General features: G+C 45.3%; 1 protein-coding gene across 6 annotated transcripts in view; it reads right to left on the bottom strand.

The window, feature by feature from the left end:
* The window catches only part of CARD11 (caspase recruitment domain family member 11), a 135,589-nt gene that overhangs the window by 40,764 nt on the left and 79,901 nt on the right, over positions 1-14,924 (bottom strand). For 4 of the 6 annotated variants that reach the window (XM_073361963.1, XM_073361961.1, XM_073361959.1 and 1 more), the window contains exon 2: positions 304-516. In XM_073361963.1, the coding sequence (XP_073218064.1) occupies positions 304-502 (199 nt within the window). In that variant the 5' untranslated portion in view covers positions 503-516. Of the gene's footprint in view, positions 1-303; positions 517-10,372; positions 10,438-14,517; positions 14,677-14,924 lie in introns of those variants that run through there. The other 2 variants (XM_073361962.1, XM_073361964.1) reach the window with 2 other exon arrangements.

Below are 14,924 nucleotides of genomic sequence, written 5' to 3'. Positions count from 1 at the left end.
CCAGCCCCGATTGACAGAGATATCTGGGCACCTGGCATGGAAGTAGTTGCTTCCTATGATAACTGCAATGCACTGGCAAATTGAGGAATGAAAGCTTTGTGAGCGCCATTCTGTACAACACAGGCTTGGCCATAGTCACTATTACCAAACAGCTCTTCATTTTCGTGAACATCAGATTTTTCCCAAAAATCTAACTTAAAGGGAACAGAGACCCCTTCATAGATTTTAATTCAACGCTGGGGTCAGGTCAAACCCAACCCAGGCAATGCAGCACATAGTCTTGGCTGTTCAGGAATGAATTACCTGCTCGGTTAATTTTGGAGAGCAGCATATGCGAGTTGAGCACCTCATCCTCATCTTGCTCGTCGATGACTTTACACTGACGCAGATACGGGGTCAACTTGGCTGGATTGATGTACCGGCTCAGCATGTGCCGATTGCACTCTACGTTCTCCCACAGGGCTTCCTCCTCATCTTTCAGCATCTCTAGGCAGTCATCCATTTCTGGCTCGGCTCCTTAGCAAGGGAAACAAATCAGCATGGACTCAGGGGGGTTTCGGTCCTGTTTACCTTTCTGAGCTGCCCTGTCACATACGATGAACTCGGCTGCACCTCTCAGGAATGCTGATATTGCCCTATATTAAAACTGTTTGTGCTGAAGTGCAACCTGTCTTCAGCTCATCTGAGAAGTGACAGCTTAGAGAGGTTCTAGCTAGACTCTGAACGACGGCATATTGCTCAAGTGATGCTTTTGCATCCCAGTGAACTCTATGATGGTCCCTAAACATCAGAGAATTCCTCTTCTGAATGGTTACTGTGCTGCAGGAAGTGTAATGGAAGAAAGGGGCCTGAATTTGCAGAGCTCAGCAGCCCAAAGACATGCAGTCACTAAAGTACTATGGGGCATTCACTCTCCCCCGCCCCACGCAGGTTTAGCTCAGCTTTACAGATTTGAGCATGTACTCTTTCAGGTGTATGTGCAATGTGCAGGTACATGTGTAAGCGACTGCATCTGAATTTCCAAAAGTAGCTGTATGCATGCACAGTACAGGGCGGCTGTCTGTGAATCAGTGCATGGGCATGAATGTAAGTACCTGTGTGCGTCCAGGTATCTGTGTGGGTGTGCATGAATGGGTTTAAATGTGTGTGACACCATCGGAGCATGAAAATATTCTTGACTCATGCAAATGTGGTCACATAATATTTGACCTGTTGCTAAGCGGTCTCCTGCCAACATTTTCTCGGTGACCAGCTCATCTGGGGAGGTTACAGGGCAGGCAATGAGGTGAGAAAACATGTTGCGAAGTAAGTCAGCACACAGGAAAAGAAATCTCCCAGGAATCAGGTAGGAATGCTAGGTACTCTGAATTTTAAATGTTTTTATAATGTACTCTAAACTCAGCAATCAAGTCAGAGTTAGCCATTCTCGCTGGCTGGACTCAGCCTGTCTTCAAGATGTTAACAGCAGCCTCCCATTACTATATCACAGTAGTGCCTGGGAGAGCCCAACCCAGACTGCAGATCCACTTTACAAACACATAGGGAGAGAGAGTTCCCCCCCTGAGGAGCTTACAGTCTAAACAGACAGGACAGACAAAGGCTGGAGGAGATAGGGAGCTGAGAGCACAGAGAGATTCAGTGACTTGCACAAGGGGCCATCCACAAATTACATAACTCATTAGGGGTCCTTAATCTGTGTGTTTGTTCCAGCGTTCCAAGGGGGTGGGTGGATCTTAAAAAAAGTCACCAAAATGTGTTATGTAATTAATGGACAACCCCTAAGTTCACAGGGAGAAAGTCTGTGGCAGGAGCTGAACCCAGCTCTCCTGACTCCCAATACAGGGTTTCCAAGACCTTCCTTCCTAGCAATCTGTTTGAGAAAATAACTTTCTATGTGCATGGCCTACAATCAAGTGTAATAAGTGTGAAGAATGCTGCATACAGCAGATATATCATGTAAACACCACAACACCCTCAGATGGGGAAAGGAAAGGCAGAGACAGTCTCCTTAAAGCTCCTTCCAGAGCTTATGTTCAAATAAATTTGTTAGTCTCTAAGATGCCACAAGTACTCCTTTTCTTTTTTAAAAGGATGTGATCGAACAACAATGTGCTGTTCTCCAGGTCAGAGAACAGAGTTCTGCTTTATGAGACTTTTCTTAGTAACTGACTTTTAATCAATAACTAATTAGCTCAATAGCAATAAACAATTTTCCTTGGGCCAGAAGAGTTCTCTTCAGTGTGTTATGACTTCCTCAGCCTCCAGTTTCAGGAACTGCAAAACTGCCTGGCAAACACTGGGAATCACTGGGCTGAGCCAGCCTTTAGGTCTATGAAGCCTGGGGCCGAAAGCGCCTTCAAATGTGGGGGAATGAGAAATTTGACACCTTGTCTATGTGAGAAAGATTTTTCTGAATATGGTTTACTGCTAGAACTAATGCAGAATAACATTATAACATTCAAAAACCAGTCGGAGAACACTTCAATCTCTTTGGTCACTCGATTACAGACCTAAAAGTGGCAATTCTTCAACAAAAAAACTTCAAAAACAGACTCCAACTAGAGACTGCTGAATTGGAATTAATTTGAAAACTGGATACAATTAACTTAGGCTTGAATAAAGACTGGGAGTGGATGGGTCATTATAAAAAGTAAAACTATTTCCCCATGTTTATTCCCTCCTTCCCCCCCCCCCCCCCGTTCCTCAGACGTTCTTGTCAACTGCTGGAAATGGCCCACCTTGATTATCACTACAAAAGGTCCCCCCCCCCCGCGCCCGCTGCTCTCCTGCTGGTAATAGCTCACCTTACCTGATCACTCTTGTTACAGTGTGTATGGTAACACCCATTGTTTCATGTTCTCTGTGTATATAAATCTCCCCACTGTATTTTCCACTGAATGCATCCCATGAAGTGAGCTGTAGCTCACGAAAGCTTATGCTCAAATAAATTTGTTAGTCTCTAAGGTGCCACAAGTCCTCCTGTTCTTTTTACAGTAAGGGAGTATGCACACTGCTTTGTTGATGCTGTCTGTGGTCACTTGGGTGCCTTTGGCAGTGGTTACAGTGCCATTCAAGGCCTTCCTCCCCATGCTGGGGTTTGGTGGTGATCTCCCTTGCAAAAATCGAGTCCAGCTCCTCATAGTATGGACAGGTAGTGGGCGCATTACTGGAGGTCCCATTCTTGTCTCTTGCCAGAGCTCCTTTATTTTATAGCAGCACTGGCCTGTGTCCCAGGACTACCCCTTCTCCTCCATTTGTTTCTCCTTGCATCTAGTGACGTTGTTCAGATGGGCCTGGATGATCTATTCTTGCCAGAAGGCAAGGAAGTCCAAAACTGCCAGATGGGAGCATGAGGAAGCACAGGGCATGGCTGCTATATTGGGTATGCAGCTCCAGGTGTGTGAACTCACCACAGGCAGGAATTGCAAAGGAATGCACTTGCCTGAGTGCCAGCATTTAAAAGTCCATTCAAAACAACCCCAGAACAGTAGAGGGCACACAATCCAGATGTGAAGCTATGCAGTTTCGACAGCAGTGGGAGGACTGCCTGAAGCGAAACAGTTAATCCAAACTACAGATGTGTTCACAGGAACCTTACACTGAAAAAACTCATTCTGGAATAGTGCTGTTTCACTTCCAAAGTAGAATAATAAGTGTAGGATACGATGCCAGAGAATTAAAACAGAAAAAAGTATGTGTGTGTAAGGTAGTTTATCCCCGCCCCCCCGCAAAAAACCCTAAAGTTATCCCATGCACACAAGGCCTAAGAGTATCATAGCTTTCATTCTTTTAAAGCTAAATTTCTAGCCCTTTTCCTTGAGAGGATGGACCAAATGTGGGTCAAAGCTTGGAACTAAAGATCACAGGGCTAGTCTTTTGCATCCAAAAGCCCAATGCCCCAGATCCTTTGATTTTTGATAGGTTTCCAATAAGCTCACAGCTGGGCCTTGAGGGGAGCAATATAAACTCTTCTCTGCAGTTCACAACATCCCAGAATCTCTTCTAGCCTGCTCTTTGGAATCAGGAACTGTTACATTCTTTGCCAGTGCTCCCTTGGGACATCACTGAGGATCGGATCCCTCCATGAGATGATTCAGAGCGGAGTTCACTCAGCAATACCACTCTATTGCAAAAAGAAAAGGAGTACTTGTGGCACCTTAGAGACTAACCAATGTATTTGAGCATAAGCTTTCGTGAGCTACAGCTCACTTCATTGGATGCATACCGTGGAAACTGCAGAAGACATTATATACACACAGAGACCATGAAACAATACCTCCTCCCACCCCACTCTCCTGCTGGTAATAGCTTATCTAAAGTGATCATCAAGTTGGGCCATTTCCAGCACAAATCCAGGTTTTCTCACCCTCCGCCCCCCCGCCCCACACAAACTCACTCTCCTGCTGGTAATAGCCCATCCAAAGTGACCACTCTCTTCACAATGTGTATGATAATCAAGGTGGGCCATTTCCTGCATAAATCCAGGTTCTCTCACTCCCTCACCCCCCTCCAAAAACCACACACACAAACTCACTCTCCTGCTGGTAATAGCTTATCCAAAGTGACCACTCTCCCTACAATGTGCATGATAATCAAGGTGGGCCCAACTTGATGATCACTTTAGATACGCTATTACCAGCAGGAGAGTGAGTTTGTGTGTGTATGGGGGTGGGGGGGGGTGAGAAAACCTGGATTTGTGCTGGAAATGGCCCACCTTGATTATCATGCACATTGTAGGGAGAGTGGTCACTTTGGATAAGCTATTACCAGCAGGAGAGTGAGTTTGTGTGTGTGGTTTTTGGAGGGGGGTGAGGGAGTGAGAGAACCTGGATTTATGCAGGAAATGGCCCACCTTGATTATCATACACATTGTGAAGAGAGTGGTCACTTTGGATGGGCTGTTACCAGCAGGAGAGTGAGTTTGTGTGGGGCGGGGGGGCGGAGGGTGAGAAAACCTGGATTTGTGCTGGAAATGGCCCAACTTGATGATCACTTTAGATAAGCTATTACCAGCAGGAGAGTGGGGTGGGAGGGGGTATTGTTTCATGGTCTCTGTGTATATAATGTCTTCTGCAGTTTCCACGGTATGCATCTGATGAAGTGAGCTGTAGCTCACGAAAGCTTATGCTCAAATAAATTGGTTAGTCTCTAAGGTGCCACAAGTCCTCCTTTTCTTTTTGCGAATACAGACTAACACAGCTGTTACTCTGAAACCTGTCACTCTATTGCAGAAACGTTTTCATAGGAATTAAAAAAAACCCTCCATCAAGATCCCCCACATTTAGAAATATAAGAATTTCATTATAAAACAAGGATTTACTACACATGCACTAGCCATCTAAAACATCCAAGAGGCGTGGTCCTCGTCTCCATACAAGAGCCTTTTTGCTTCTTTCTTTACATCTCCCACCTTTGAAGTCCAGCATGACAAACATCCTTGACTCCTCTCAGAGCTGCTGCTTGGTCTATTACAGGGGCTATTAGTGAGTAAAATACAGCACCCTCTTCCCTTCAGGAGCTCAGGGTTTTGCTGTTGTGGGATTCCTTGGGTCGGATTCTGTTCTTATTTACAAGAGTGTGAGCCTGGAGTAACTCCATTTTCTTCCATAGAATTACTCCAGCTGTTCACTGGAAAAACTAAACGTGATTCTATGACAGCACCAAATGTCTATTTAACCTAATACTCTATAATGAATTAAATAATAGTGAGAGGCTGGAGCCTTGGTGCTCTGGTCAGGAAACAGAGGCGGTCAACTGAAGGCCAATGAAAACTAACAAATTCACTGCATGAGTGGCTAAGCGTTTTAAATGGAGAAGAGACTTCCAGCAGCACACACTTCCTGCATGTCTGAATTGTATTATTCCCTGCCTCTGCCCTTCCTTCTTCTGACACCTTTGCAGAGAAGCTGTTTTCACTTAAAATAAAAACCAATTAAAAATGACAGATTTCAATGTCCTTGAAATGTGTAACCATTTATTGCATCTGATCTTTATAAGCATTCTCTAGCATCTGATTCCAGCACTTCTTGAGCTGTAACCTGACACCTTCAGAGACTATTAAATACCATGGAAACACTTTGGCATCCATCACAAATCACAGGTGCAAATACACAAACTTGGGCTGACTTGAACAGTGATTTGGCCATAAAGAAATAAGACTAACCACAGCAGTTGAGAAATTGCTCTCCCGCTGTTCCTTTCAGTGTTTAGTATACAAGATATTCTTTAACAGTTGGAGATCTTAATCCAATAATAACCTCCAGCTAGTCCTAACTATTTCAAAGGTCTTCGTGGATTCAGAAGAATAAAAGAGAGAATTCCTTTTTACATTAAAAGAAGCATTCTCTTCCCCTCTCTCTTTCTCTCTCAGCCTTCTCTTGGCTGTTTCACACAAATGCACCTTCCTATGTGTTTGCTATTTTTTTCTTTTTGTTACATTTTTTGACTGAACAAATCACCTCACAGTTAAAGCTCTTCTCTGGTCTCTCTCAGCCTTCACTCTTTCACATGCCAGGGACTGCTCTCCACTGATCAAGGTGAAAAAACCACCCAGGCTTCAGAGCCAGGGTTCCATAAAGCACTCATCTCCAGGTCAGATCTAAAGCTTCATTTTTAGACAGATAAAATGCTTGGGGTTTAATTCTTATTCTAACAACATCCAGTGAATGAGTTTAGCTTTGAATCCTGGGGTCTCTTAGTTAGGCGGAAGTCCAAAGGCAGGACAGGCAAGGAGCTTCCCTTAAAAGCAACAAGAACAGCATGGGAAAAATCCTGGGGATGGAGGAGTTGTTGTTCTGCAATTCAAGCGAGCATTGCTAAAACACTGTTGTGAAAAAGCTCCCATGGCCAGACTTCTATTCAACACAGCAGCATTCACCATGATGGTGCAGAAGTTAATTCCTCCAGCCCCTTAATTGTTTCCATTACTTTGCTCTGAATTCTTGCCACTCTATCAGTCCTGAGGTGACCAGAACCAAACCCTGCTCTCTAGAACTGAGTGGGAGCACAGTGTTCAGCTATCTCTGTGGGTCACTTGGTTGCTCCTTCGTGAGATACGAAAAAACACAGGGTGCCGTGCAAGTGAGGAGGAGGAGGAAGTTTATTCTGGAAGTGGTGAATTATCTGGGTCTCTTGGACTTCCGCATTTTGTTCACAGATGTTCATAGTGTGGTGGCAGTTAAAAAGAAACCACAACACAGAAAATTCTCATGTTAACTACACATTAATATACAAACGGGGTGGGGGTGGGGAGAGAGTGGGTTAGTGTTTGATGCTAAATAGTTGAAATAAAAGCAAGGTCTTAAATAATATTTATAAAAAAGAAAAGGGTTATATAAGAAAGATAACATTTTAAAGCTGGAACCTGCAAGCTGTGTGCCTATTATCATCAGCAACACTTTGTGTGTATGTTTTAGCTCATTCTCTTCCTTTGTATGTTTCTTTGGCACACAAGGGACAGGAAGTGCCCTCGTAGCATGTGTTTGCAGAGCACCTAATACAATAAATCATAACTAAGGCTGCGAGTTTGTCACGGAGGTCACAGAAGTCACAGACTCCGTGACTTTCCAGGACCTCCGTGACTTCTGCAGTGGCCAGTGCGACTGGCCCATGGGGCCACCTGAGCAGCTCCGGCAGCCCCTGGGTCAGCCACAATGGCTGCTGCTGGGGCAGTCTCAGGTCACCGTGCCTCTCTTCCCGAGCAGCAGGAGTTTGGAGGTGTTTGGGGGGGGCCCTCAGGGCTAGGGCACGGGAGAGGGTGAGGGCTCTGGGTGGCGCTTACTTTGTTGGGGGGGACCTCCCCAGAAGTGGCTGGTATGTCTGGCTCCTAGGCAGAGGCGCGGCCAGGGGGCTCTGTGCACTGCCCCTCCCTCCCGGCACAACTCCTGCAGCTCCCATTGGCCGCCAATGCAGCTCATGGCCAATGGGAGCTGGTGCTCGGCGTGGCAGCAGCATGCAGAGCTGGCTGGCCGTGCCTAAACCTAGGAGCTGAGGGACAGGGTTGTCGCTGCTTCTGGGGATGCATGAAGCCAGGTAGGGAGCCTGCCAGCCCCACCAACCCCCCAGCACCAGCGGGGGTCCTGGGCTGCACGCCACTGCCACCCTCCCCCCCAGCACCTGCGGCGTCCCAGTCTGCCCCCCCAGCACCCGCAGCACCCCATGTCTGCCTTCCCCAGCACCCGCGGTGCACCCCGGCCTTCCCCCCCTCAAGTACTCATGGCACCCCTGGTCCGCCCCCCACCTCAATATTTTGTCTGGGGTATATAGTAAAAGTCACGGACAGGTCACAGGCCATGAATTTTTGTTTACTGCCCGTGACCTGTCCGTGACTTTTACTAAAAATACCCTTGACAAAAATGTAGCCTTAATCATAATACTAATGACAGCAGAGAACTTTTTTCATAAGCCCTCTCTCTTTGTATAGATGCAGCTTTGCAGTATCAGAGCAACATACAACAACAACAAAACACAATAAAAAGAGAAGGATTTAGTGCTATTTTTTCTCCCAAAGGAAAATCAGAGTGTGAAATGTGATAAGGAAATCACTTCTTTTGCTTAAAGAACCAGGAAAAGTGTTTTTTGTCTTGACTCTGCCACTAGTTTTTCATATAGCCTTGGGTAGGTCATTGAAGGCCAAATGTTCAAAAGTGGCCTCTGAATTGCAGGTGCTGAACTTTAGACAACCACAGTCTAGTTTTAGAGGTTCTGAGCACCCACCACTCTCACTGATTCCGGCTGGAGTTCTGGGTGTTCTGCACTACTGAAAATCAGGCCCCTTTTATTTAGATGCATAACTATGGATTTAGATACTTAACTCTGGGCGCCACATTTGAAAAGTTTGTCCAGACAGGTGTCTAAATTTGGATACCCTAAAGGAGGAGAACCTAAAATCAGAGCCTGCTTTTGAAAATTTGAACCTTAGTCCTGGTCTACACTCGTGGGGCAGGGGGCGGATCGATCTAAGTTACGCAACTTCAACTACGTGAATAACGTAGCTGAAGTCAACGTACTTAGATCGACTTACCGCGGTGTCTTCACCGTGGTGAGTCGACTGCTGCCACTCCCCCGTCGACTCCGCCTGCGCCTCGCACGGCAGTGGAGTACAGGAGTCGACGGGAGAGCGCTCGGGGGTCGATTTATCGCGTCTAGACTAGACATACCCTTAGTCTCCTTGTGTTGCAGTGTCCCCATCTGAAAATGAGGATAGCAATAAATACCAACATCACAAGGCAGGATTCATTAGTAACTGCAAAGCACTTTGAAATCCCAGGATGGTAGGTATTCGGGAAGTGTTATTTATTATTACCACAGTATTATTACTTCAGATTCTGAAATCCTCAAAGTATCTCTAGGAGGCTGAGAGCGTTGCTGGATAATCAGGGTTGAAAATAGCTATGTTTCTGCTTTACATAGTTTGGGTGGACACTGAAACAACCACTGCTATCAGCACTCCCTCTCTCTGTCTATAAGAGAGTCAACCAGCTTGCTAAATGCCCCAAGGTCAGCAAAATGTAGAAGATATAAAATGACGGACCCATAAAAAATAGAATAGAAAGTTTTAAACACAATATAGTTTTCCATTAGCATAAATACCTTCTATCCACTTCTCTTACTGAGTCAGGTTTCTTGTTACAAATAACTTACAGAGGGAAAGAGACCATTACTAGATTTGCAAGGAATCAGTGAGGTAAAGCTGGGTCCTTGTCATAAGGCATGCCCTCATCCCAATTGGAGAAGGCTAACAAGCTTCTCTGGGCTCAAATGGTACCAAACTGGCACACCTGCAAAGCGTATTCCAGCTAAAGGAAGCAAGCTTAAAAAAGAAAGCTTGTCACAGGAAGAAGTAGCAACCAGGAGGAAAGCTGGTGTGTCTCAGAAGTAGTTGACTCTTGCAACAAAGCAGCTGAGAGGGAAACAGCTGACAAGACTCTGCTGCCTACAAGGACTTACTAGACCCAGGACAACCTGATCACTGCAGGGCAGGGGTTGAAGATAAACCTTGACCCAGGTCCATCTGTGCCAGACTGACATACAAATCAGACCTCTATAAGGGAACTCAGAGGCTGAATGTCCCCTTAAGCAGGAGATCCCCATAGCGCCATAGAGTTTGGAGTAAAGTTCCCAAATGGGGAAAGGACTATGGAAGTGAAAGAGACTCAAACTGCTTGAGTGTGACCCAAAGGAGAGGCTCAGCCTATCACAGTCGTCACTGAGGACAGCTGAGAGGCACGCTCATACATCACTCGATTTCACTCCCAGTTCACAAGAGAGTTACCCGTTATTCAGTTTCCCTCTGGGTCCACAAGGGAACCAACTATCATTTTCAGTACACATCAGAGAAGCGAGAGAGGGACAATCCAAATCAAACACCTACACTGTGGTTCAGAATGCTCTAGAAGCAAACCCAACTCACTGCTGGCAAAAGGAGAGAGAAAGAATTCCTCTTCACTTTTCATATTTATCACTTCCTCAAGAGATTCAGACCTAGAAGAATAAAAAGGAGAAATCTACAAAGTTGTCCCTATATTCATGTTTATGTCCTTATGAAATATTAAACGAGTGGAATAAATCGCAGGAGATTAGTTCCTAGTCAGGAGTTGTAAACAGGAGAGAACAACTGGAATGAACCTCAGAAGAGTTCTACTTTCCCAACTAATAATGGAACCACATAAAACTCCATTCCACCAAAAAGTGAAAGAATCATGCATGGATGAAGCAAGGATCAATTATTATCGTTATTGCGTAGTGCTCAGAAGTGGCTTTGCACTTCACAGTCTAGAAAAGATGACACACATCGAAGACAGAATGCTGGCAATTGTTCCACGTGCCAGGATAATCTTGCTTAATATCTGAACCATACACACTCTTGCTTATTCCATTTAGTTTTACTTGGGGTTGCATGGGGATTACCATCCCTAGCTTTCATCTATTTTGTGGAAGGGCAAATTGCTCCTTTACTGAGAATGCTGGTTTGTCCTATAAGACGTTGCTGTGGAGGTCATGTGTTCTCCTAATCAGAGCAATAATATTTAGTTTGTCCCTGCAGTGACTTCAGTCCGGTACAAGATTAAGATTCATGTTTTCTGCAGTTCTCTCCATCTGGTAAGATATCTGTGGTCCAGGGCAAACCTACTGTACATTCCTCAAGTCTGTTAGCGTTAGCCCTTCAGAGTTCTTATCTAGTTCTCATACAGGAAGGAAAATGACTAATTTTGTCTGAATAGCAAAACCCACAACAGATTGTAATAGCCCAGACCGGCAGCATCCAATCAGATTTGCCTGCACAACATCCATTACCAATAATAAAAACACAGAAAATGGAAAAAACCCTCCTTCGCAAACAGCGGGGTAGCTACTCTTAGGCTTTTTTGCCACCCTTTCTGTGTGTATTCTCTTCTATGCAGGTATTTCTATCCCACCCACCACCATAGCATCTGAGCACTAGTTGTGTGAGGAATCATTCTGAAAAGCATCTGTGAGTGACTTAGGAGTCTACAGCCCATTTTGAACGCTGTGAGGCTACGCCTGCACTTAAAATGCTACACCAGCATAGCTGCAGCTGTGCTACTGTAGTGCTTCAGGGTACACACTCCCTACAGTGCCAAGAGGGGTTCTCCCACTACTGTAGTTAATCCACCTCCCAGAGAGGTGGCTAGGCTGTAGCTCGCAGTAGCTAGGCTGACAGAAGAGTTCTTCCATTGACCTGGTACTGTCTTTACACCAGGATTAGGTCTGTGGATTTTTCACACCCTGAGACATAGCTATGCCAATGTAAATTTTCAGTGGAGACCAGCCCTAAGACAATGAGACTTGGGCTCCTAAGAGTCGAAGTCATTTTTGAAAATGGGATTTAACTTAGACTCTTCTGAAAGCGTTACCCATGTCATTTCCCAATACATACTAAGAGAAAAAGGAATGATTAAACCTGTGATCTGGACAGACAACTTGACAAGTAGTACTTGTGACACCTTAGAGACTAACAAATTTATTTGAGCATAAGCTTTCGTGAGCTACAGTTCACTTCATCGGATCACCCATTGTTTCATGTTCTCTGTGTATATAAATCTCCTCACTGTATTTTCCACTGAATGCATCCCATGAAGTGAGCTGTAGCTCACGAAAGCTTATGCTCAGATAAATTGGTTAGTCTCTAAGGTGCCACAAGTACTCCTTTTCTTTTTGTGAATACAGACTAACACGGCTGCTACTCTGAAACTTGACAAGTGTTACTCCTGGGGGAATTCTGCGCCACTGCACAATGCAGAATTTTGCAGAAATTAACGTTGTGCACACAGAATTTCCTTTTCCCCCCACAGAAATGGGCTGCAGAGATGCTCGCTGCCACTAGGGCAAGTGCAGAGCCCAGCTTGCAAATAGAAGACAAGGCCGGGGGAACTGGAGGGTTCCCAGCAGCTGCAGTTTCCAGCACACCCTGAAGGAAGGAGGGGGCAGTGCGCAGGAATCACCATGCAAGCCCGGGACCCAGCATCAGGCTGTTTCTCCCTGTGGATCCCTGGCCTCTCGGGGGGGAGGGTGTCTGGGCTGGGGGGGCCATGAGTGCTGTGAGTGTCTGGGCTGGGAGGGCCATGGCTGGGCTCTAGAGGGGAGAGAGTGTGAGTGTCTGGCCCCCTGGCTGGGCTCTGTGGGGGAGGGAGCAGAGAAAAAGGAGCTGGGTTGTTGTAGGGGTTTCTTTGCCTCTCTACTCCTGGGGGAATTTTTGTGAGTGTCTGTATTGTTACAGACATACTTGCTGACAGGTATTTTGAAATAAATTACCAAAATAACTGAAACTGGTGTGATTATATAGTGAAATTTTGACAAATAAAATTTGCAGAATTTTGAAGAATTTTAAAATCTTGTGTGCAGAATTTTTAAGGTGCAGTATTCCCCCAGGAGTGTCTGAAGAAGGAAAGGTGAGAGAGAGGTGAATGCAGACAGAGACAAAGAGGAGACACAAGAGAGATGGGGATGAAAGTAAGAAGGGTTGTAGTAAAAATGGAGAGAGGTGAGAAGCAATTGGGAAAATACAGGGAGTGTAAGATGGGGAGGTCCGGAGACAGACCTTGGCATGCTAAAGATTAGGGTTAGTTCAGAGCATGCAAATCAAGCTAATGGTACAATAATTTTAATAATTTACCATAGGAATTTACTTCATGCATTTAAAAGGATTTGAGAAGCAGCAAGCAGAGAGACGAAAGCTTGACACTTAGCTTTGCTTTAATTTACAGATCCTCCATGCTACTGTGCATGATGATGAGGACAACGACAATGAGGATGATAGTGTAATACAAACATGTTTAAAAACTGGAATTTTTTTGTTTGAATGCAGCATTTAGCTGCTGACACAGACACGCTCTTTTTACTCGTGTGTGGGAAAAGCAGAGGTATAAAAAGAGGCTGTTGTCCTTGGGTAGTACATGGCTCATGAGATACTTGATCTAGGGAAAGGTGTTGAGATTGCGGAAAACCCGTTGCCAGGCTTCACACTTGTTTTTAGTGGTGGTGAACAGTCTGCTTTTACAACTGGGATCTGGACTCCAACGAGGCTAAGAGGAGGAAGAGTTACGAGTTAAGAGGAAGAGGAGGACAAGATGCTAGGTAGAGGAAGGTCAATTCGCCAGCCTTTCAACTCAGGAGATCTGGGTTCAAAATTCACTTTGGCCACCAGTGCAAATGAGTCTGGTGATTTTAGCTTAGGTCTTATTGTTAAGGCTAAGATTTTGTCACACATATTTTTAGTAAAAATCACGGACAGGTCACGGGCAATAAAGAAAAATTCATGGAAACCTGTGACCTACCTGTGACTTTTACTAAAAATATGCATGACAAAATGGGGAGCTGTGGGGTCCCCACACCATCCCAGAGGGCCCCAGCTTGGAGCTGTGGGGTCACCCCACTTCCCATGGCTCCCAGCTTAGGGCACCTCAGCAGCTTGCGGTGATTTGGAGCTCCAGGGCACCCCCACTGCCCGTGGGGAGCTGCGTGGCACCCGCCCACGATGGCTGGGAGCTCCCGGGGGCCTTGCCACCCATTGTTTGCCAGGGACTACAGGGCACCCCCACCGCCCACAGCAGCTGGCTACGGGGGCGGGGGGAGGAGGGAACCCTGCAGCTTCCAGTTGCTGCAGGCTCAAGTCACGGAGGTCTCTGGAAGTCATGGATTCTGTGACTTCTGTGACAAAATTGTAACCCTACTTAGTGTATATATTTGTGTGTGTGTGTTCGTCTCCATCATAAACTAGCACATAACTCTGGTACAGTGAGCCTTGGCTCATGATTAAGTTGAATTGACAGAGCTGTGTGGGAACCAAGGTTGGGACAGAGGTTCATTCCCACATTAGCAAAAGCTCCCACTGTCCTTGCGTGCATTATAGCCGGTTTTCACCAGTGCTATTAGCATCTCCCTTTTATGAGTACAAATAGATAAATATTAAGAGAGAAAGAAATGTAATTGTACCATATACAATTATCATAGGTGTTATTTACTTAAGTTTTGGCTTATTGTAAACCCATATGTTACCTGGATTAGAACATGCATCCACAAAATTCAAACTTGCAATGTTTCTCTCATCCAGTGAGGTCAATGGGATTCTTGTTGAAAGTACAGTATTCTGTCATTTCCAAACAACCAATTCATGACATGGAATGTCTGAGAGTCAGGACCAGATTGTCTCATTTTCCAGGAAGTGTCCAAATTCAGCAAGAAATAAGCACAAACTCATGTGACATTCCAATGAGCAGAAAGGCCCAAATTTTCATCTGTTACATTCATGTAATTCTGCTGTCTTCATCTTGGCCCAGATAAATTCATGAATAATACTTTACTCAAAAGACTGTAGGAGATCCAGTAACACCATACTGTTAGGAATGTACTGTCACACTCCTGCTCACAAATGAGAGTACTACACTGTGGCTAGACAAAATACA

Source organism: Lepidochelys kempii, chromosome 10 (genome assembly GCF_965140265.1).
Source record: "Lepidochelys kempii isolate rLepKem1 chromosome 10, rLepKem1.hap2, whole genome shotgun sequence".
Taxonomy (NCBI): Eukaryota; Metazoa; Chordata; order Testudines; family Cheloniidae; genus Lepidochelys; species Lepidochelys kempii.
The sequence above is the reverse complement of the archived record's forward strand: the minus strand, read 5'-3'. Positions and strand labels throughout refer to the sequence as shown.